Consider the following 24,848-nt stretch of genomic DNA (forward strand, 5'->3'; position numbering starts at 1 on the left):
ATACATCTCTATAATTCTTCTTCTAAGGTCCTCTGAAAGTCTTTGATTGGGGCATGGTGCACATAAATGGATCTTTCTTGAGAAGAGCAGGCTCTGTCAGTAACCTGACTTTGTGTGTCTTTTTATAGGGAGGGGCTGTTCTAAGGTGGGCGTTGAGAGCGGACCCAAATGCAAGACACAGACACTGTAGTACTAGGAACAGGACTAGGTGTGTCAAGAAAGCAAGAGAAGCTGCTGCTTCTCCTTGGTATCCCCCCTCAACAGTATCCAAAGCGGAAGACTTGCCATTGAAGGGAATGGCCATGGGGGTACACGATACCGGCTGCTTATTATTCCCTTTCCCTCTCCTGACAGTCACCCAAGTATCTAATTTAGGGTTGACTACCTCCCTGTGGCTCCTATCTGGCACCTCCTCATTCTCCCGCATGTCCAGTCACAGCCAACTCCCACCACATCAGCACAGTGGAAAGTATGGGTTATGTGGGACCATTTAACTCTGTTACTGTCTTCCAAAAGATGGTCGAAGTAACTGTTAAGACAGGACAAAATTCGCAGCTGGTAACAACTAAAACACAGATGGCCGTTGCCTGTCCCCTTGTTGAATATAACACCTGGAGGATGACAGTGACAGACCTGTTGTGGTTTTGACATTAGGAGGTATGTTTAAATTCTGGGATAAATACTTAGATTTACATCTTTCAGTTGATAATTGAACCATTTGTCAATAGCACAGAGGCAGTGATTTAAGACTTCGACGCCAGTGCGAGACTCGTGCCAATTCAGCAGAGGCGAACGCAACTCGAGATGTGAGCATGCGCAGTAACGGCGCGCGGAGCGCTCGGTGTGCGCATGTGCAGTGAGCAGAAGCGCCCTCTGGCCGTCGTTGGCGGGGTGGCGAGAACGGGCTGCGGGTTGCTCGGCACTTGATGCGGGGGGAACTGGCAGTTTCTGGCCCGGTCGGTAACAGGTGGCCCGGATAGAGGGGTGTCAGGCCGCTCACTGCGGCGCAGGGACGCGAGAGGCTGACACTGCTGAGAGGACAGCGAGGTTGACGGGCGGATCTTGCAGCGGCACCCAGCAATAGGCGGGCAACATCCAGGATGAGGAGCCGCAGTAATTCCGGGGTCCGGTTGGATTATTACGGCCGGATGGTGAACAACACCATCTTGTGTCACCAGGTAGGTAATTGTCGGCTCAATTTATACCGGAAAATGTTTCGCTTCAGTCATCTGTAGGCTTTTGGTGACTTTTGACTCACAAGTTAAAGAGCCTTCACCTCCTTGAAACTCATTCGAGGTCTCATTCTTCGGCTTGAAGCCAGTTCCACTGTGAAATCTTAGGATGTGTTAGCTGTGAAACTTGATCTTTGCAGATGAAGACACTCTGTTCCCTTTAATCAGAGCATGTAATTTGACAGTTCATAACTCGTATCACGCTGTTTGCAACTGCAGCAGGTCTGTAACTGCCTAGTGCTGAATCGTTTTGTCTTGGCAGTATTTTATCTTACACGTAGGTCTGAGCAAAAAGGAGTGATATTTAAAAAGAAACGTTTTGCAGTATTGGTACATATTCTACACCGGTGATAGTTTACAAGTGTTTTTGGGAAACATTGTAATTATTTACCATCTCTTGAGTTATTTAATACCAACGTTCCCTCTAAGCTAATGAATAAGCTCCAAGACCTTGGCCTCAATACCTCCTTGTGCAGCTGGATTCTGGATTTCCTCCCAGTCAGTTTGGATTCGCATCATCTCTTTTACCATCTCCATCAGCACAGGTGTACCACAGGCTTCTGTGCTTAGCCCCTTGCTCTACTCGCTTTATACCTATGACTGTGTGGCAAAGTACAGCTCCAATACCATATTCAAGTTTGACCAGGACTCCACTGTTGTGGGCTGTAACAAAGGTGAATGAATCTGCATACAGGAGTGAGATTGAAAATTTGGCTGAGCTGACTCATAACAACCTTTCACTCAATGTTAGCAAGACCAAAGAACTGATTGTAGACTTGAGAGGGGAACCGGAGGTCCATGAACCAGTCCTCAATGGAGTATCAGAGGTGGAGAGGGTTAGCAACTTTAAATTCCTGGGTGTTACTATTTCAGAGGACCTGTCCTGGACCCAGCATGTAAATGCAATTGTGAAGAAAGCACAGCAGCGCCTCTACTTCCTTAGAAGTCTATGGAGATTTGGCATGCCATCAAAAACTCTGACAAACTTCTATAGATATGTAATGGAGAGTTTTGACTGGCTGCATCACAGCCTGGTATGGAAACACTAATGCCTTTGAATGGAAAATCTTACAAAATGTAGTGGATTCAGCCCATTACATTACAGGTAAAGCCCTCCCATCCACTGAGCACATCTACATGAAGTGCTGTTGTAGGAAAGCAGCATCCATAATCAGAGATCCTCACCATCCAGGCCCTGCTCTTTTCTTCCTGCTGCCAGCATGTAGAAGGTACAAGAGCCTCAGGACTCATGCCAACAGGTTCAGGAACAGTTACCACCCCTCAACCATCAGGCTCTTGAACAAAAAGGGATAACTACACTCACTTGCCCATCCATTGAGATGTTCCCACAAACAATAATCTCACATTAAGGGCCTTCTCATGCTATTTTATGTTCTTGTCATTTATGGCTATTTCTTTATAGTTGCAGTTGCACAGTTTGTTGTCTTTTGGTTGATCTTTCATTGATCCTGTTATAGTTACTATTCTATAGATTTGCTGAGTATGTCAACAGGAAAATGAATCTCTGGGTTGTATATGGTCGCATATATGATAAAATTTACCTTCAATTTTTTGAGTTCATTGTAATGTATCCTCTACTGTGCCTATTGTCTTGTTTATTAATTATTGTACTGCCTGCATTATTTTGTGTGCTTTATGTAGCCCTGTGCAGGTCTGTAGTCTAGTGCAGTTTTTATGTTGTTTTACGTAGTTTAGTGTAGCCTTGTGCTGTCTCACATAGTCTAGTGTAGTTTTGTGTTGTTTCATATAGCACCAGAGTCCTGGAGGAACATTGTTTCATTTTTACTGTGTACTGTACCAGCAGTTTATGGTCGAAATGACAATAAAAGCAACTTGAACATGGAGTGAGATTGTGTGTATAGACAGGTTGGGGTTCTATCACATTCAAATCATTGTAGTTTAGTTGGTGGTACAGTACTGGATTCCCTAATGTTTGTTTTAAATACTTCAGTGTCTGGATTAGAAATATAAAATACTGGAACTACTCAGGAGTCAGGCATCATGGAGAGAGAGAGTTAATGTTTCAGGCCAGTAATTTTTCATCAAAGCTGGAAGGGGTTAGAAATAAGTGTTTATTAAATTGCAAAGGAAGGGAGAGATGGCAAGAATGTCAGGATGGAGATATGAAAAACAATGTTTTCTCTGCAGAAGGGATGAACAAATATAGAGGGAAGTTGTTGCGACTGTGAGATACAAACCACTGTAGGTACAGGGAATCTAAAATGAAAAGCAGAATGTTAGAACTATTAAGCCAGGCAGCATCTGTGGAAAGAGAAAACAGAGTTAATGTTATAGGTTGATGACCTTGTATCTGAATTAGCCTGTTCTGGTGCAAACTGAAAAGCCTGGTAATTTGAAATTTTTCAGTTTAGTGTTAAGTTCTGAGTTCTGTAACATGTTTGGTTGGAAGATGAAACGCAGTTTTGCAAGCTTACTTTGGAACAATGTTAGATGCAAAAGACAGGGATCGTAGTGGGTCATGTCCCTGACTTTACACTTGTCTGTCACCATAATATCCCATTACACACTGACCTCTTTGTCTTTGGCTTACTACATTGCTTCAGCAAAGGCTTTTATAAACTCCAGGAATTGCATCTTCCAGCCAGTGTTACATACAGGCATTGAAATGTAAAACTGAGTTGAACAATTGCTGTCCTTTGCAGCTTGTTCCAGAGCAGGCCTTTCCTGATACAAGGTAATCAACCTGTAAGATTAATTTTATTTTTTTTCTCTTTTCCAAACAGTAACAACTTGCCTACTCTATTCAAGTGTTGAATGAATGGTTAATCTACTTTGGTGTTGTCAGTTGAGGGAAGAATGGTGGGAGGAAGCAACAATAACTCACCTTTCATATTGTGCAAGCTGATGTTTAACTTGCCTGAGTGCTGGCAGAATGGGCAGGGGCATCAGTCTAAAAGAAGGCAACTGTAATTCACTTATATAACCAAACAATATATTTACCAGGTTGTCATTGCAAAGATGATGCTAGTGCATCACCTTTCAGATTGATGCTGCACTCACTCACAGAATGCACCCAAGAACATTTGACATGGACAGTTATAATTTAAGCAATTATTTGTTGGAAGTCTTTCTGTTATGCACATTGCTGCTGTTCTGAACCACTTGTCCATCTGTGCTGAACACACTTTTAATCTGTAAGGCTGGGCCTAATCAGAGTATTTCTTTTTAACCTGTAGCAACAATACTCTTTGGTTATAAAGGAGGGAAGTATGAACTTATAAACTCTACTTGGGCTTCCAGTGGGGTACAGGTTTCAATTTTAACTGACGTTTCGATGACAAGCTCTGCCATCTTCGTCCTCATCCATCCTTCTTGATTGGTTAGTCTTCACCTTGTTTACAGTTCTTACTTAGAGTGAGACCATTGTCTTTGCTAAAATTCTTTTCCTCTAGTTTTATTTCAATGACTTCCTTTACCAGATGGTCCCAAAAGCCATTGGTGTGGCGCAGTAGTTTTGTGCCATCAAAGTCAATCGTATGGTCATTGTGAATGCAGTGTTCTGCTACTGCCAGTTTCTCCGGGTAACCCAACTGGATATACCTCCTGGGCTCCTTGATGTTGGTTTTCACCGTGTGTCCCGTCTGGCCAATATAGGCTACTCTGCATTTACAGGGAATCCTGTAAACGGCAGCTGTCCTGAGATTCAGGTCATCTTTGACCTGCATAAACTGTGGTTTGACCCTCCTTATGGGTTTGTGGGTGGTATTAATCTGGTATTTCAGGATCCTGGTAATTGTTCCAGAAACTGGAAATATAGGGAAGACAGATGGTTGTTTTCTTTCAGCCCTTTTAACGGCTTGATTGATTTCCTTCACCTTGTAGCCATTCTGTAGGAATGATGTCCGTAAGCATCTTATTTCCTCAGGAGACTCTCCGGGTCCAGAATAGTTTTCACATGGTTAATCAAAGTAGAAAGAACCACTTGACGTTGGGAGGCATGATGGTGAATATTATTGTTAAGGTGTAGGTCTGTATGAGTGGGTTTCCAGTAGATGCCATATCTGAGGCTACTGTCCAGTATCCTTCATATTAGAATGTGCATCTCCATGGTAAATTGAATCGATTTAAAAAAAATCTATATCTCTACCTGGCTAGAAGCCTGAGAAGTGTTTATTTGTCATATACATTGGGAAAACACTAGATCCTTTTTTAAAAGTATGAACTTGTTTATAGTTGTCAGTGTGACTACTGCTTTATTGGTGAGAGCTGACCCTGTGACTTTGATCAGTTCCATGATGAAGTAATAATAGACTTACTCAAATACATGCCAGTATAGCAGGTATGGCACTGAGCTCTTCTTCCCTTCCATCTCTGAGCCTATTTCTTTGGCAAGGATTCCCCCCCCCCCCCCCCCCCACCAATAACCCCTTCTCCCATCTTCATCCCTTTTCCTCGTCTTGAACATCCTGCTCTGGTCCTGCCCAATCTGGATCTTTTTATCTCTAACTGCTAATGAGACATCAACTGGCTTGACTTGCATATTGCTCTCTTCTATTCAAACTTCATGCTCTCAGAATGCACTGCCCTTCACTCTCTCCACACTAATCCCACCCTCACCATCAAATCTGTAGACAAGGCCAGTGCTGCTGTAGTCTTGCAGACTGACCTCTACCTAGCTGAGGCCAGGTGGCAACTTTCAGACACCTCCTGTTATATACCCCTTGAAAAAGACCCCAGTAAGGAGCATCAGGCCATTGCCTCCTATATCATCACAAAACTCATGGCCTCTGGAGATAATCCATTTACTGTCACCAACCTCATAGTTCCTTTACCCTGAGCTGCATGTTTCTACTTCCTATCCTAAATCTACAAACCTGACTGTCTGAGTAAGCCCTTTATTTCTGCCTGTTCCTGTCCCACTGAACTCGTATCCGCATACCTTGACTCCATTTTGTCCCCCTTTGTTCAGTCCCTTCCTACCTACCTCAGTTAACTTCACACGCTCTTGATCATTTCAGTCACGCCATCTGTGGCCTTGCTTGCCTCCTTTTCACCGTGGATATTCAGTTCATATATGCTTTTATCTCCCATCAGGAAGGCCCTGTAACTCGCTGCTTCTTTCTAAACAAGCAGACCTAACTAGCTACCCTCAATAACCACCCTGTCGATCTGGTAGAACTAGTTTTCAAGATCAACAATTTATCTTTCAGTTCCTCCCACTTTCTCCAAAGCCAAGGTGTAGCCGTGGGCAACCACATGGGCTCCAGTTATGCCTGTCTTTTGTCAACTACATGGAATAGTCCATTTTCCAAGCCTTCACTGGTAACCCTTCTCAAGTATTTCTACGCTACAAGTTCAAGTTTAAGTTTAATAACCATAGACATGAATACAGCCAAACAAAACAGTCTTCCTCTGTGGTCAAGGTACGTGTAGCACATATAGTTATGGTAGCAGAAAAAAAATCACAAAAAATAATATGACCGAGTCCCTAAGATGCATGCCCTATAGATAGATGGTGCATGGGATGTTGTCCTGGTTCAGGTTATCTTCTGCCAAGTGAACACTGGAGGGCAGCAACGACGGGAGGGGCCAACACACAACCCAATATGGATTCCAGCGCACCCACAGAGGCCTCCTGGTGCCTCCTCTTCTGGGCAGCTGCAGCAGGCAACATTGTAGTATGAGGGTCTAAGATGTACAACAACCGAGGCAACACAGCTCCCCCACCATTGGTCTTGCCATTGAACCAGTGAACTGGACTTAAGTATTCTATATTAACAATGTCCAAGTGGTATTGTGATCGCAATAAAAATGTGTGAGGCAATCATTTGTACTGCCTCCATGCCACAATGGTGCACAACAAGTCTAGATGACAACACAGTACACAATAACTCCAGCTTCATCGCTATCAAGCAACTCACTGATGGGGTAGACCTGCCGTACTTGATGTTCTTAATATCCAGCAGCGTCTTGCAATTAAAGACAGTTATAAAGGGCTAACAATTGGTTGGAGCCAGAAAAGCTTATCATCTTACCGAAAGACCAGCAACAGCTGCAGTAGTGTGCTTCCTGCTCCAACGCAGAGCTCGTCAATTTCATCAACTTTGCCTCCAACTTCCACCCTCCCTCAAATTTACGTTGTTCATCTCTGAAACTTCTCTCCGTTTTCTTGATCCCTGTATCCTCAGGATACAGACTATTTACCGATAGCTTTTAAATCTACTACTACTAAATCTACACAAATACGTACTTGTATTTGTGAATTGTTGTATTGTAAATACATTAGCTGCCATGGTATGTTCAGGTAGGGAGGGTGAGGGGAGGTTTGTTTAGGGGTAGATAGATAGATAGATAGATAGATAGATACTTTATTCATCCCCATGGGGAAATTCAACTTTTTTTCCCAATGTCCCATACACTTGTTGTAGCAAAACTAATTACATACAATACTTAACTCAGTAAAAAAAATATGATATGCATCTAAATCACTATCTCAAAAAGCATTAATAATAGCTTTTAAAAAGTTCTTAAGTCCTGGCGGTAGAATTGTAAAGCCTAATGGCATTGGGGAGTATTGACCTCTTCATCCTGTCTGAGGAGCATTGCATCGATAGTAACCTGTCGCTGAAACTGCTTCTCTGTCTCTGGATGGTGCTATGTAGAGGATGTTCAGAGTTATCCATAATTGACCGTAGCCTACTCAGCGCCCTTCGCTCAGCTACCGATGTTAAACTCTCCAGTACTTTGCCCACGACAGAGCCCGCCTTCCTTACCAGCTTATTAAGACATGAGGCGTCCCTCTTCTTAATGCTTCCTCCCCAACACGCCACCACAAAGAAGAGGGCGCTCTCCACAACTGACCTATAGAACATCTTCAGCATCTCACTACAGACATTGAATGACGCCAACCTTCTTAGAAAGTACAGTCGACTCTGTGCCTTCCTGCACAAGGCATCTGTGTTGGCAGTCCAGTCTAGCTTCTCGTCTAACTGTACTCCCAGATACTTGTAGGTTTTAACCTGCTCCACACATTCTCCATTAATGATCACTGGCTCCATATGAGGCCTAGATCTCCTAAAGTCCACCACCATCTCCTTGGTCTTGGTGATATTGAGACGCAGGTAGTTTGAGTTGCACCATATCACAAAGTCCTGTATCAGTTTCCTATACTCCTCCTGTCCATTCCTGACACACCCCACTATGGCCGTGTCATCAGCGAACTTCTGCACATGGCAGGACTCTGAGTTATATTGGAAGTCTGATGTGTACAGGGTGAACAGGACCGGAGAGAGTACGGTTCCCTGCGGCGCCCCTGTGCTGCTTACCACCGTGTCAGACCTACAGTCTCCCAACCGCACATACTGAGGTCTATCTGTCAAGTAGTCCACTATCCAATCCACCATGTGAGAGTCTACTCCCATCTCCGTTAGTTTGTGCCTTAAGATCTTGGGCTGGATGGTGTTAAAGGCACTAGAGAAGTCAAGGAATGTAATCCTCACAGCACAACTGACCCCATCTAGGTGAGAGAGTGATTTGTGCAGCAAATACGTGATAGCATCCAACACTCCCACCTTCTCCTTATACGCAAACTGAAGAGGATCCTGGGCGTGCCTGGTTTGTGGCCTCAGATTCTGTATTATCAGCCGCTCCATGGTCTTCATCACGTGCGACGTCAAGGCAACAGGTCTGAAGTCATTCAACTCCTTTGGTTGTGGTTTCTTCGGTACCGGGACAATACAGGATGTTTTCCACTGTCTGGGTACTCTTCTCTGCTCCAGGCTCATGTTGAAGATGCGCTGTAGTGGTTCTCCCAGCTCAGTCGCACAGGCCCTCAGTAATCGTGGGGAAACTCCATCCGGTCCAGCCGCCTTGCTGGTACAGATCTTCCTCAGTTGACCTTCCACCTGTGCAGCCGTAAGATATAAAAGCAAAATGGAGGAAAATGCAATCCATTATGTATTCTGTATTGTGTCATTCCTTCAATAAAAATATATTTTTAAAAAATATACTGGCTCTCACTATTTTTACTATACCTTTTCCCACTATATCACTTGTAAAAATGTTACTCCCTTTTCTCTGTTCCTCCATCTTCGCCTCATCTGTTCTCAGGATGAGGCTTTCCATTCCAGAGCATCTCAGACAGCTTCCTTCTTCCCTTCTGCTATCATTGATGCCGCCCTTGCCTGCATTTCCTCTATTTCTCTTATGTTCACCTTTGTCCCATCTTCCCACAGCTGTAATAGTGATACTGCCTGACTTGCTGAGTTCCTCCAGCATTTTGTTGTGTTGCTCTGGATTACCAGCATCAGCAGAATCTATTATGTTCAGTGGACTGGTTCTTGATATCTCTTAAGTCTTCATTTTGGTAAAGAGGTGGAATAACAGATCTCTCTTGGAAAAGTCTACATACATGATCCCTTTTTAGTAGGTCTAAAGAAACAACTATAATTGGATATTTCTGGCAATTCCAATTCTTAATTGATTTTCAGTCTTTTTTACTTCTGCTTCTTCATTATTGATGTTAATATAGCAATCACATCACTTTTTTCTTCTACTATGGATCTGCTTTTGTATTCTCTTTCCCCTCCCCTTTAGATTATTGTCCCATAGTTATCAGCTACAATGCAATTGCATTACCGGTCATATCTTTTCTTCCCCTCCCTTCCAAGTTCACCTGCATCTCTTCCAACCTGGTTTAATGCATTTGATGCTGACAATGTAACCTCATCTACATGAGGGTAACTAAGAATACTCTAGGGGACCGCACACGTATTTGTCTACATATTATTTTAGCTGTTATTCCCACTCCCAATCCAACTTGTCTGTCCTCACATTTTCTCCACTGTTGCAGAGAGGCCACATGCAATTTAAAAATAAAACAGCTTATTTTCCACCTGGGGTAGTGTACAAACCAATGATATGAACATTGGATTTTCCAATATCAAGTTACCCACCCCCGGCATTCATCTTGCCCACACATTCTGCTGTCCACCAAGCTGTGTTTTGCCTTGGTTCACCTTCTCTATCCCCTCTCCCCATGTCGTTCCATCTCTCTTCATCTGGCTCTACATCACCTACCAGCCTCTGTTCCCAATCACTTTCCCTTTGTCCTGTAAATGGGCAATATTTCCTCTTCCTTCTCAGTCCTGATGCAGGGTCTCAACCTGAAACACCAGCAAGTCTTTTGCATCCACAGATGCCACTTGAGCTACTAAGTTTAAACATAGTAGCTCAAACTTAAAAAACTTAAAACTTAGTAAACAAAAAAAAATCCATTTCCAGCATCTGCAGTCCCTTTTGTTTTCATACACATGTAATGTTCCCTCTCATTAGGTGTAGAGAAGTACACCAACTCAAAATCCTGACAATAATTTAGGGAAAATGGCAACTTCTACAGCATTCCCTTAAGGCGATTACAATAAGCTTTGATCGGCTCGGCCCCCTCCTTTGTGAGAATCGCAAGAGCCCTAGTCGAGGGGGGGTCAACTGACCCAAGAGAGAGAGAGAGGTGCGGAAGACCATGTTCTCCCAAGAAGCAGAATAAAGGCGACATTGACTATTGTCTCATGGAGACCACGTGAAAAGCCCTCGGGCAAAGTGGGCTGGTTGAGAGAGAGATCGCATTACCTGCAACCTTGATTGACACCTGCGATCCCGTAAAGAAGTATAAAGGAGGGTCTGAGGGGGGGGATCCCTCAGATGCACCAAGGAGACACGATACCGATTCCCGTGGGAGCGGGAAGCCATTTTGAAGGAAGCCAAGTGCGTTAGATTCCAAATGTTGAATCTGTGGCTAGAACCAACGGAAGACTGCTTTTAAATAACAACGGGGAAGTCTACTCCCCTGATTCCAAGGATTTGCTCTGTAAAGACAACGGGCAAGTGTTTATCTTTTCTAAACCATCTCTCTCTCTCCAACGTGAAAACCCCAGCGGTTCCCAAAAGGGAAAAGCCTGCAAACTTCTGAGTGACTCTTTATATTTCAATTGGACTCAGTATTACCCCTAGACAACTATAGAGCTTATTTCTGATTGATTATTATTACACCGGTGTTTTGGATTGAGTTTTGACGATGTATATGATCTGAATGTTTTGTATTAACCATACGTTTGTGCCCTTTTTGAATAAAACGTTTGAAAATAGTAGCATCCGACTCAGCTGATCCCGCTATCTTTGCTGGTAAGTTACCTGGTTACGAGGTTACGTAACAACATACACAGCAATGCTTCTGTTCAGGTTGTCAGCACTTGCATCATTTTGTATTCCATTTTTCTTGCTGTGTTCAGTGAAGTTACTTGTAGAGGGAAACTTGTCCAGTTCACATTTAAGCTACACAACAGATCTGTAATTGTTACACGATATCGAAACTTCCATGATCTTCTAGTTAAAATGGTGCCTGCGTACAATGGTCAACATTTTCTGGGTAGACCATGAAACCATATATTGCACTTTTTAAAATGTCTTTTGTGTTTGTTTTTCATCTCAAATGTGATTCTGGAACTGTTAGAGCCTGTGATTTGCAGTTTGGATATCGTTTGGGTGCCTCAGTGCTCTGCAGTGTCCATGAGGATTCCGGGAGGCAGAGGCAAAATTTGTGGCAAGCAGGCTGAGGGGTGGGATGGGGTGCAAGCTGATGTTCGACTCCATTTCCCTGATTAAAGTTTCCATTATTTACCGATTAAAGTGGCAAGGGAGATTAAAACATTGAGGCGAATGTGGAAGGTCAGTGCTGGCTGCCTGCCTTTTGATCGGAGATGGGATCGGTCTGCTGCTGGAGACAGAAGTTGCCATTGTGCCCGGAGAATGTTACCCAGATTTTCTGCATTTTGGATATGAACTTGGGCTATAAACTTTTCAGAAGTCTTATAGTTTTTATATTAAGTGTTTTTCAGCTGATCTTCCTTATTTTTTTGTGTGCGGGGAGGGAAGATTTGGGGGTTGATGATTGTGCTGCCATTCCCTCTTGGTTTTGTGGCTATCTGGAGAAGAATAATTTCAGAGTTGTATACATTGATTAAAAATATACCTTTGAACCAACGCAAAGTGGCAATAACATTTATACATCTAATCCAGCATATACTTATGCTTAATAACATTTTCTGCATTTCCCTCTTGTTATTTTCTTACTCTTAACAATATGTAATTGCTTCAATTTTCAAGTGAACAGTAGTTCTATAATTTTAAGCTTTTTGAATGTATCAACGATTAACTGTAATCCTGCAGCTTTCTCCCACACCCCCATATGCAATCAGAATTAAAATTTTGTTTCAATTGGTTGTTTGTAGGCATAATTAATGTTACCTCTGTTCATTTAAATTAGATAGTTGAATAAACATGGCAAATAATTGTAAATGTATAAGGCTTGTTACTAGGAGTTTTTTTGCTGGAGTGGAAATGAACATAGAGCCTTACTGTTTAATTTGCCTTTACATGGCTAGGCAAGGGAAAAGATAATAAACCTGCTTTTTGTTAAACAATTTTAGGACCTTATGACTCACAGATTAAAGGCGTGTGTAAAATCTTTCTTTTTCTAGCCCTATAAATAGTAAATGCTTGGTAATAAATATAAATACTACCAGAATACAGATGTTAGCAATACGTTTATTATCGTATCGATTGCATTATTAAAAGCATTTTCTGTAACATAATGTGCAGTGAGCTAGTATTCAGTTCAAATAATTCAGTAGAATATTATATTACTTCAGTTGACATGAAGTTCCTTATATTAAGCAACATCACAGGATTTTACTGCTGTAAATATAATGTTGTCCTGTCGATACAGGATTAAGCATAATTCATAAATGCATTGCTGGGTCCAGGTAATTCTGGTAAATGAAGCTTTAATTACACATCCTGTCTCTATATATCTTTCCATCTGTAATTAACTTAAATCCTTTTTGAGAGTATTTTGTTAAAATTGAATATGTTAATTAGAAGCTTAGAATTGACTTTGACTTTGCCATAATGTACACATTTGTGGCAGCTTTTCTGTTCTTGAAATGCAGTTGACTTTGAGTGGAAAATTGAGGAAAAGCATATTTACAAGCTATCACAATTAGAGTGATAATTTGCTTTTGGTGTACCACTGATTGCTCTCAAAACAAAAACCTTCAGTTCAGGATGGCAGCCAATGCATTGGAGAGATTGTTATGGTTGGTTTCAGTGTCTCTGGCTGAGAGATGGAGAAAAGTAGTATTTCAGACTTCCAGCTACTGATTGATAGCAAGATAGCAGGAAACTGCCTGCGACAGACAGGAACTCTCTACATAGAGTAGTCAGAACTGCACCAGCCTACCCCCATCAAAGACATGTATACAGGAAGGTGGTGGATAAGGGCCAGTAACATCATGAAAGATCCTACCCACCCTGCTGATGGACTGTTTGTCCCACTCCCATCAGGGAAGAGGTTACATAGCATCCATGCCAGGACCACCAGACTTGTAAAGGCAAATCAGTGACTTTCCCCAGGTAGAAAGGCAGATCAACATATCCACGCACTAACCCACCCCTCCACACCCCCCAGCACCAGTACTTTATCACTTTGTGTCAGTCACCTTATGTACAGACACTTCTGTGTCTAGCATTACTCTATGGACATGCAATCAATCTATGTACATAAGCTAGCTTATGCTTTTATATTTATTGTGCTCTTTATCTTATTGTACATTTTGTGTTGCATTGGATCTGGAGTAATAACTATTTCATTTCCCTTTACACTTTGTACTGCAAATGACATTAAATAATCTTGAGACTTGAATCCTGAAATTGAAGGCAATTAATCGCTGGTTTATTGCGATTAAAATACAATGTTCCACATTGTATGTGTGGTTTAGATAAGGTAAGTGCTTGGACATTGAAACAATATTCAAAGATGTGGAGACCAAGGGCATAGTAAGATTAGAATTATTTTTTTCAGTATGCCTCTCCGCAATAAGGCAAAAACTTTACATCAGATTCTGTGATGTGCTGGTGGTATTGAATTCCCTTTCTCAAATAGCTCAGATTTATCAAACATTATCTTGTATCCCAATGATGGATGGACAAAAATATTCTATAAGAAACTTATAGAAAGTATTGACATTGCACCTTCTTGACCATAATTCCCATTACAGCAGTTGCCTGTTGCTGTGTTAGATGTTTCAGCACCATGGTTTTGTGTCTGAAACAAAGTCCAATTTATGGCCATATACCATCTCCTTTTCTAATGCTGCCCATTTTCACCTGGCATGCCAAGTTCTATCCCTGCCTCAGGTTATCTGCTGCCAATGCACTCATCTTTGATTTTGTTATCTTTATTCTTGACTATTCCAATGTAATTCATATCGTAATATTTTTAATTCAGCCTTTACACCTTTGCTTGGTATTTTATATTAAGATGCATTCACAAAATTTATATTTCCATTTTCCCATGTCTTTGCATCTGTTCTCATTGCTGCTGCCCTTTCTACCCATATAAATGTACTTTTTTTTCCCTCAATTTTTGTCTTTGTGAGACAGGTTTCATAACTTCAGTTTTGCTGGTTGTGCTGATGTCATTTTTTTCCTTACCAATAGATTTCTTTGATTCTGTAGTTGAAGTGTGCTGAAGAGGGATGGTGGGACTGGAGAGTTGTGGTGAGAAGCCACCATGGTTGTGCATAGATTGTGAAGACATTGAATAGTATGTGGCCTTTCCAACGCACCCATTTGATCTGTGGCATTCAGTCTTTTGAGAGGGAATAGAGACTAAATGACAAAGTTCTAAAAGTGTATATATGAACAGAATGAGCCTGATGAACATATGAATAAATTCTTGAATAGAGGTTGAAAGAGTATTTAGAATTCTGGGAATTGTAAATAGAGGCATCAGAGCACAAAAATAGGAAAGCTGTTGCTACGAGCACTAGTTAAAAGATGCTATTTCCATTAGCAGATAGTTTAAGGATTGGAGGACACAACCAAACACGTAAAGTTCTGGCAAAAAATACAGAAGAGATATGAGGCATAAGAATTTTTATTCAGTGAGTAGTTAGGATTTGGAATTCACTAATGATAATGGTGCTGGAATCTTAATCAATTAGTGCCTTTGAAAAGAGGTTTGTCAAGTATGTAAGAGCAAATAATTTGGAAAACTCTGGGCAAAGAAAAGGGAAATATGACTGACAGGTTTATTCTCATAGGAGCTAACATAGACTCAATGGAAAGGACAATCCCAGTCTGACCTGTAATAATTATTTAATTTTATTGCAGTTTTTTTCTGTGTTCTCCAGCCAAGACTTAAATGTATATCATTTTGGTGAGCAAACAGTGGATGTACATGTCATGTAAAGATGAACACTTTAACTTGTACTTTCAGCATTGTAAACCAATTGTGTGTCTCAATTGATGCCCGATTTCAGTAATTCCTTGCTTATTATTCACTTCTTTATTTTTGTGTCACGGCAAATTTTTGAGCTTATTACGTTGCATTAAATGTTGCAGTAAGGAAGCACCTGGAAAACTTAAGGAGAAGTTAAGCACCAATACAGAAGCAAGTCTCAGCACTAATTACGAGGAGTATAGATAGGTTAAATTCAAGCAGGCTGAATGAGACTAGAACTAGAGGTCATAGGTTAAGAGTGAAAGGTAACATATATGATGGGAACCTGAGGGGGAACATCTTCACTCAGAGGGTGGTTTGAGTGGAACAAGCTATCAGTGGAAGTAGTGGATACGGGTTTGATCGCACCATTTAAGAAAAGTTTGGATAGGTGCAGAGATGGGAGGGGTATGGAGAGCTGTGGGTTGATGGGTCTAGGCAGAATAACAATTTGGCACAGATTAGATGGGATGAATGGCCTGTTTCTGTGCTGTATTACTCTGTGACTATGAAGTAAATTTTATAGATGGGGATGTGTGTCTAGGGTTTTTCTCAAAATCTATGATGAGAGATTATTGGGCAAATCATACATGCGAGTCAGAAAAAAGGTATTTGGCTTAATTCCATCTTCAGTGCTTGACCTACTGTCCTTCAGGTCACTAATCTTCAAGTATACATCCAAGTCCTTCTTAGATGCTATTTAAGTTTTGATTTCTGCATCTATTTCCCTTTCAGGCAATGAGTTTCAGATCCAAACTGGGTGATTGACATTTTTTTCTTGTTTATGATCCTCTGTTGATTACTATACATCATTGTGCCCTGCTTTTGTTAGAAGCATTCCTTTCTGTATATTCATGTCCCTCTTAATATAGTATAGCTCAAAGAGCTCTCCCCTCATCCTTCTGTGTTGCAAAGAAAACAGTCCTAGTTTATCCCATCTTTCCTCTCATCTATAATTTTCTAATCCTGGTAACACCTGGTTCTTCTGCATGCTTTCCAGTAGAATTGCATGTCTCCTGTAAAGAAGTAGCCGAAACTATATGCCAAATTCAAATTATGGCCCAACTCATAATGTACAGAGTTCTAAGATAGCTTCCCTGCTCTTGTATTCGGTGCTTTGGTCATTGTAAAATGCTTAGTTTCCTTTAATTTTATTTTCCAAATTATTTTCTATCCCCTCAAAAATTTAATAATTTCACTTTTGATTTTTTTCCCTGTACTTCCAGTATTCTTATTTTTAAGTGATGTGTAAGTATTAACTTATTGCTTAAAATCTATTTATAATCATCTCTCCTTTGTCTAGAATTCTGTAACTGGATTACTGCCAGCTAGTCTTGATCAGCAACATGCTTGGGTGCGTGATAATGTGTACAGTATCCTGGCAGTCTGGGGTTTGGGAATGGCCTATCGTAAAAATGCTGATCGCGATGAAGATAAAGCAAAAGCTTATGAGCTTGAGCAGGTGAGCAGGTGCATCTAACAAGCAGTCCTTGTTACAAAATGGGAGAAGTGTTCTTCATAATGTGTAAATTTGTTTTGTCTTTCTGCTTTTACTAGTATGATCAAGAATAAAATAAATGAACATAGACTGGATAATATATCTATCATTCAGATACAATAAGATTTGATTTCCTTTATTATTTATCTTCGATATTGGTATAGAACTATTTATCTCTGTATTGGTGTAGAACCATAATTTTTACATGTTAGAATGGTATCCATCCTCTTTTAATTGCCACATCCTAATTCTTCCCCAGTGAAGTAGGCTTGTGATCTTTTTCATGTAAGCCACTCTTGAGTGCAATATGGTTATTCTAGAAATTTCTTAATGCTAACCTTGTAAAATTTAGCTACTTTTCTCAGCGGTATCCCATAATTGAGTTCTAACCAATCCTGTGTCAGATTGTCTGATGAATATTGTGAAGAGATGGAGCTTTTTTGCCAGCACTGGGGCTTGGTCATAGAAGAGGAACTATGTAATGTGGAGAGGGTGGCTGATATATAATATATGCTGTAGTTGCAGTAATGTTCAACCTCCACACCCCTCACTCCTCGACCATGTCAACATTTTGCTTTGTTCCAATAGGACTTGGTTACATAAAATAATCCTCCAACTTGCACTATTTATGACAGAACGAAACATATCAATTTGTGAAAAAACAAGATTTGCTAATTAAACATTTCTGAAACATTTTGAGATTATTTTCAACTGCATCTATGGTTAAAATTTCAAGTTCTGTTTATTTTCTCAATATGTTTGTAATGTGAATACTCCAATTTATTGGACCTACTGAGAGCTTGTAACTTAATCCCTGAACAATTTGGAAATGTCATGTGAAAGCTGAGGTTGGTACCATGGTGCCAAAAAAGATCTATTGACGGGTCGTGGCCTGGTAGGAATTGCTGACTGCATATTAATATGTACTGGTTTTTATTTCATCTTACAGAGTGTGGTGAAACTGATGCGTGGATTGCTACAATGCATGATGAAACAGGTACAAAATGATTCCAGGTTTCACATTGTATCTTTGTTTAGAATTATTCACATCTAGCACTTTGAACTAGTCCATGGCACTTGTTGGTTATCGCTTATCTGGACTACTTTTTAAATAAAGAAGCAAATGTCACATTACCACCCATAAACATATTCTGAGTATTTAATCTTTGTTTGAAATCTTTAAAAATATTTTTACTGAGGTTTTTTATGTTCTGTTTAAACTGAAGCAGATGGTGCTTTATTTAACACTGAATCCTGTTTTGGGATGTGTTAATTCTTTTTCTCAGTTTGGTGAAATACTTGTCGAATCACTGGAGTTAAGTGATTATCAATATGAACAAGTGGAGTGTATATACATTTTCCCTTTCTCCTGAAGAAATTCTATGATTGTCTTGAGGGTACAACAGCCTTTTGGTACCTTGCCCATGGTACCTTTCATCTTGGCTAAGTTTATAAAGAAGGCATCCAAACATTTGAGCTGTGAGAGGTGTCACAATTGGTTTGTTGTCACCTGATGTTAATGTACACCTTTTCTGGGAGTCATTGGATAGTCATCAAGAGCAGGTCTATCTGAATTGTTCCCCCAGTGAAAACCTGGAAGCTGATGGAACCTAATTCTATGAACTCAGTTGCTGCATGTTGTAGTCTGTCATGAGACATTTCGCTATATAAGAGCTCTTGAGTACCTTGAGATCAATAGCTACGTCTGTCAGAAATGCAGTTAAATATACTTCATACAGATAATGAATGAATTCTGTTTTAAAGACATCCTTAAATTTGATTTTGTTCATCATTTGGAAAATGTACAAGAATACTCTATGGTAAACATACTACTACAGTATTGGAATGAATGTCATCTAAATCCGTAAGGCTAATTAAAAAATTCAATTACTAAAAGTGGAGCAAGAGTTATGTCGTTCATAGAAACAAACTTTGAATCTAATAACATTTTGGCAGCTCTTTCATATGCTTGGGTGTCCCTAAGTCGAATGTTCTTAACCTGGGGATAATCTGTAAAATGTTAATTAGTAGAGATATCAGCATAGTGTATTAAGATTGTGTATTAAGATTATATTACAATACCATGCTATAGGCCAGCTAGAAAGTAATGGGATCCATTATTAAGGATAAGGTTTTGGGGCACTTGGAGGCACATGACAAAATGGGCCAAATTCGGCATGGTTTCCTTATGAGAGATTTTGTTTGACAAATCTATTGGAATTCTTTGAGGAAATAACAAACAGGATAGACAAAGGAGAGAGGGTGGATATTGTTTACTTGAATTTTCAGAAGGCCTTTGACAAGGTGCCGCACATGAGGCTGTTTAACAATATAAGAGCCCATGGTATGACAGGAGAGATACCAGCATAGATGGAAGATTGGCTGACTGGCAGGGGGCAAAGAGTGGGAATAAAGGATCTCTTTTGTGGTTTGCTGCTGGTAACTAGTGGTGTTCCACAGGGGTCTGTATTGGGACCGCTTCTTTTCACTTTATGTCAATAATTTGTATGATGGAATTGATGGCTTTGTGGCCAAGTGGACGATACAAAAATAGGTGGGGGGAGGCAGGCAGTCTGCAGAAGGACTTAGACAGATTGGGGGAAATGGACAAAGAAATGGCAGATGGAATATAGTGTGGGGAGGTATATAGTCATGCATTTTGGTCGAAGGATTAAAGGCATAGACCATTTTCTAAATGGGGAGAAAATGATAAAATCAGAGGTGCAAAGGGACTTGGGAGTCCTTGAACAGGATCCTCTAAAGGTCACAAACAAGAGAAAATCTGCAGATGCTGGAAATCAAAGTAATACACACAAAATGCTGGAGGAACTCAGCAGGCCAGGCAGCATCTATGGAAAAGAGTAAACAGTTGACATTTCTGGCCGAAACACTTCAACAAGACTCCTGTTGACTGTTTAACTGAAATGATTAACATATGAGGAATGTTTGATGGCTCTGGGCCTGTACTCGCTGAAGTTTGGAATAATGGGTTGGATCTCATTGAAACCTATTGAATATTGAAAAGCCTAGATAGAGTGGATGTGGAGAGCATGTTTTCTATAGTGGGGGAGTCTGGAACTGCCTCAGAATAGAGGGATGCACCTTTACAGCAAAGTTGAGAAGGGGTTTCTTTAGAAAAAACGTGAATCTTTGGAATTCATTGCCATAGACAGCTGTGGAGGAAAAGTCATTGGGTATATTTAAATCGAAGGTTGATGGGTTCTGGATCAGACAGAGTATTAAAGGTTTCGTGGAGAAGGCAGAAGAATGGGGTTAGAGGGATATTAAATAAGCCATGATGGAATGGCAGAGCAAACTTGATGGGCTGAATTGCCTAATTCTGCTCCTATATCTTATGGTCTATTTTGCCATTGCTGATAATATTCTTTTATATATGTAGATAAATAAAGTTGAAAAATTCAAGCAGACCCTAAGCACAAAGGATGCACTTCATGCAAAATACAACAATACAACATGTAACACAGTGGTTGAAGATGATAAATGGGGTCACTTGCAAATTGATGCCACCTCCCTTTACTTGCTTTATCTTGCACAAATGACTGCATCAGGTAAGGAACTCTGAAATGTTGCCTAAATATGTGCATACCATTTGATATTTCAAATTACTGGCAATTCTAGTTCACCAGTGTTGATAGTTATATTTGCCAGTAATTTGAATGTTGTGACATCACAAATGCTTGCATTTCAACTGGTTAGTTTTGATTTATCTTTAGTTCTAATTTGGATATTCCACATTTTATTTATTGATGATTGTTTAATTTGATTTATGATAGTGAGCTTGTGGTAGTAGCACATTATCATTGAATGTCTTTCCTGCTTTAATACTTAAAAGGAGTGATGTTCCCTACCTGAACTGGCCTCAAAATCACAAACATAATTGTAGCTATCCCAGTCCTTTGTAATTGATTTTTATTCAAATTGGCCAGAAATTAGCATTTTCTGTGCTAATTTTTCTGCTGATACTCTACATCAAATCGTAATACGTGCACTGGAAGTATGAGCTCTTCTCCAACTGGAAATGTACCTGCTGTATTATGGAAAATCAAACCAGGAACTTGGTATCCAAGATGAAAGCAAGTGTAAGACCATTTACACACACTAATAAGAGATTTTCTAACCACAAGCTAGAGTAATTCACCAACACCTTTACCGGACCCTCTCTTTCCTCCAACTGTGCACTCTTGGATTGTAACTATTATTGTGCTATTCTGTTAGAGCTCTCTATGGATACTGAATATTCTCATCTCAACAACACTAGAATTCCAACGTTGCACGTACTAGTGCTCACACTGGTGCCAGAATTTATGTTGATGGTCTATGAGACTTTGTGTTACTATCCTTGAATCTATATGGGCTTTTGAAAACTTGAATAATTATTTTGGATACTTTCAGTTTTTTCACTCTATTCAATGTTTTCTTTTTATATGAAACAAAAACAAAAAAACTAAGTAGGTCATGCAATATCTGTGGAAAGAGGACCAATGTTAAAGACGAAGTGAATCTATAACTTCCTTGTTAAAAAGCACAGAAGTTGTGAACAATCTGAGCCTAAAATTCTTGGTTCCAATCATGCTGTCATTGAGACAGTATTCTCACAGGTACTTTTGGTAGATCTTGGGGATTGGTGGCATTCCTACACTGAATTATCTCTTTAGACAAAAAAGTGACATAACTGCATATTTTCTTTTAGTAAGATTCATTTTTCTTCCATTGATAATATTGATTTTGAATTCATAAAACATGAAAAATGAACAGATGAAGTTTTAACATCTGATGAACTTCACCTCAGCATTCGAATCCCTTTTTTTGTAATTTATATTTTTTATTGAAGTTCATCATCAAACAAACATTTCCATAAGATGTATTTCAGACATTGTACATATAGATCATATAATCATATATGTCACAAATCTCCACATAGTATTTATCTGAGGTATACACTTATAGAAAAAAGTAGAAAGAAAAAACAAGCGAAAGGAAAAAACTATGTACAAGTAGGGAGTGATCTTTTTTTTTAACAACATACGGTATTCATTGATTTGTGAGAATAAAATCAGGCCTATGAGGCATTCTGTAGTTAAACCATTTTCCCAGTATGAATCAAATTGTTCCAGCTTATGATTAACAGATGTTATTATCTTCTCCAATTTGTAAATGTCCATTGTAATTTCCATCCATGCATTTAAAGTTGGGCTGTCCTGTGATAACCATTACCTAGTAAGAGTCTTTTTACCAGCCACCAACAGTATATTCATGAAATATTTATCTCTTTTCAACCATTCTTGAGGTATATACCCAAAATATGTGGTCTTACTCTCTAAGGGTATTTCACATTTAAAGATGTCTTGTAAGGGATTGTGTATCCCCCTCCAATGGTCTTTGATAACAGGGCAGTCCCAAAAAAATATGATAATGATTTGCATTTTGATTTCCACAATTTCTCCAGCAAACAGGGAGCTTACTATCATAATGAGATTTCTGAGAGGGTGTAATAAAATATCTTATCAAGTATTTCCATCTGAACTCCCTGCATTTCTGTGAACTGGTACACTTCCATTGATACCTCCATATTATTGTCCATTCTTCCTCGGATATAATTATCCCTCTTTCCTTCTCCCATTTTGTTTTAATGTATGAAGTCGAATGTGTTTTAAGTTTTGACAAACCCTTATACATGCTTGAAATGATTCTACTACCATTATCTGAATTATATGCTTTTCTAAAGAGCTCTATCAAGCACGTACTTGCCTTGGTTACATTTTTAAGCATCCTATTAACATATTGTCGCATCTGTAAATACCGATTTTAAAAAATCTTGTTTTTCTAATAATTGTTTCTCTTTAAGCATTTCAAAACTGAACAGTGTTCCTTCTTTCATTATGTTGCCAAGAACTGTTATTCCTTTAGCTGTCCAGTCCTTAAATCTAGCATCCAGATAATTTGGCGTAAAATCCGAGTCATATGCACACCATTTAAGAATTGCAATATCCCCCTCTAGATTACACTCTTTTATAGTAGTTTTCCATATTTTAAGAGTCAATTTCACCCATGGATTATCAATAGTATTTATGTACCTTTGCAGGTTGTTATCAGCCAAAATTGCTTGTATGGGGATGGGAAGTACCCGCTCCTCAATGTTTTTCCATTGAGCATCATATGATGGGTTGCACCAACATTTTACAGCTCTCAACTGTGCTGCAAAATAATAATCTCTAAGAGAAGGTAGGCCCCATCCCCCCCTTTTCCTTTGTTAATTGCAAAGTTTTGAGACGAACTCTAGGCCTTTCACCTTGTCAAATATACCTTGATAACATCTTGTTCCATTCATTGAATTGATTTTGATTAATCTCTATTGGTAGGGTCTGAAAGAGATATAACAGTCTGGGCAGTATATTCATTTTAATAGACTCAATCCTTGAACTGAGACTGAAAAAAGGAATCAGGTTCCACCTTGCCACATCTTCCTTAATTTTTTTAATATAAAGGCTGATAATTGCATTCTGATAATTTTGCCAAATCTTTTGGCATAATGATGCCCAAATAATTGAAAGACTCTGTTTGCCATGCCCAGGGGTATCGACTTTCAATTTCTCTTGGTGGGCTATAGTTATATGAAAGTAATTGGGTTTTATCTATGTTGATCTTGTATCCTGATAATTGACCATATTGTTCAAAGGATTGCATCAATTTAGGTAAAGAGGATGTTGGTTGCCCTAGGTAGATCAAAATGTTATCCGCATAACAAGCCAATTTATGCTCTGCCCCTTTAATAGTAATTCTCCTGATATCTTCATTTTGTCTGATGTATTGAGCTAATGGTTACAGATATAATGCGAAGAGTAGCAGTGACCATGCACAACCCTGTCTCGTGCTATTTGATAAATATCCATTGATTTTAATCCTAGCAGTAGGATTGTCATATAGTGTCTGTATAGTTTTAATAATTGTGTCTTGGAAACCAAATCTATGTAAAACTCTGTAAAGAAAGTTCCAATTAACTGAATCAAATGCTTTTTCAGCGTCCACGCTTGACACTATTGCTTCGATTTTATTTTTTTGTATATGATCCATAATGTGAAGTGTCCTTCATATATTGTCTTGTGTCTGGTGTTGTCATATAAAACCTGTCTGATCGTTACGTATCAGTATGGGTAGAAACTCTTCTAATCGTTTGGCCATGATGGAGGTAAATAATCTATAATCTACATTAAGAACGGATATTGGTCTAAATGACCCGCATTCCATTTTATCCTTGCCTTCTTTCGGTATAGCTGGGTGGCATTTGTGCCTTTTTTAGAGCCCAGTTCAGTGTGGGGAGTAAAACAGGAATTAACTAATTTTTAAATTCTTTGTACCACTCTGCCGTATACTCATCTGATCCTGGTGACTTGCTTAATTTAAGACTACTAATTACAGCTTTTAGTTCAACTTCAGTTATGTCAGCAGTCATCGTTCTATTTTGTTCTTCGCTTAAAGTGGGTAACGCTAGAGAATTCAGGAAGGTGTCATTTTGGGTTATGCTTCCCCCTGGAACTTTGGAATCTAGAGTTTTGTAAAACACTGCAAAAGCTTCTTGAATTTCACTTAGCTTATTTTTTTTATCATTTTTGTTCTTGGATCTCTAATTCTATAAATTGTATTTTCTGCTATTTTTTTTCAGTTTCCATGCCCACCTTCATAATGTCTCTGTTTCAGAAACATTAAATTTTTCTTTATTTCTTGCATAGCCAAACTGTTAATTTCATTCCTAATTTTAAAAAATTTCCTCTAATGTATC

At 39.5% G+C, this 24,848-nt stretch overlaps 1 protein-coding gene across 3 annotated transcripts in view; it reads left to right on the forward strand.

The window, feature by feature from the left end:
- The first annotated feature begins 850 nt into the window (after nucleotides 1-850).
- Nucleotides 851-24,848, forward strand: part of phka1a (phosphorylase kinase, alpha 1a (muscle)) — a 149,099-nt gene continuing 125,101 nt past the window's right edge. For all 3 annotated transcript variants that reach the window (XM_073058362.1, XM_073058363.1, XM_073058364.1), the window contains exons 1-4: nucleotides 851-1,178; nucleotides 16,856-17,014; nucleotides 18,000-18,047; nucleotides 20,451-20,619. In XM_073058362.1, coding sequence (XP_072914463.1) covers nucleotides 1,101-1,178; nucleotides 16,856-17,014; nucleotides 18,000-18,047; nucleotides 20,451-20,619 — 454 coding nt within the window. In that variant the 5' untranslated portion in view covers nucleotides 851-1,100. The remainder of the gene's footprint in view (nucleotides 1,179-16,855; nucleotides 17,015-17,999; nucleotides 18,048-20,450; nucleotides 20,620-24,848) is intronic.

The sequence above is a fragment of the Hemitrygon akajei genome, chromosome 10 (assembly GCF_048418815.1).
Source record: "Hemitrygon akajei chromosome 10, sHemAka1.3, whole genome shotgun sequence".
In the NCBI taxonomy this organism is placed as follows: Eukaryota; Metazoa; Chordata; class Chondrichthyes; order Myliobatiformes; family Dasyatidae; genus Hemitrygon; species Hemitrygon akajei.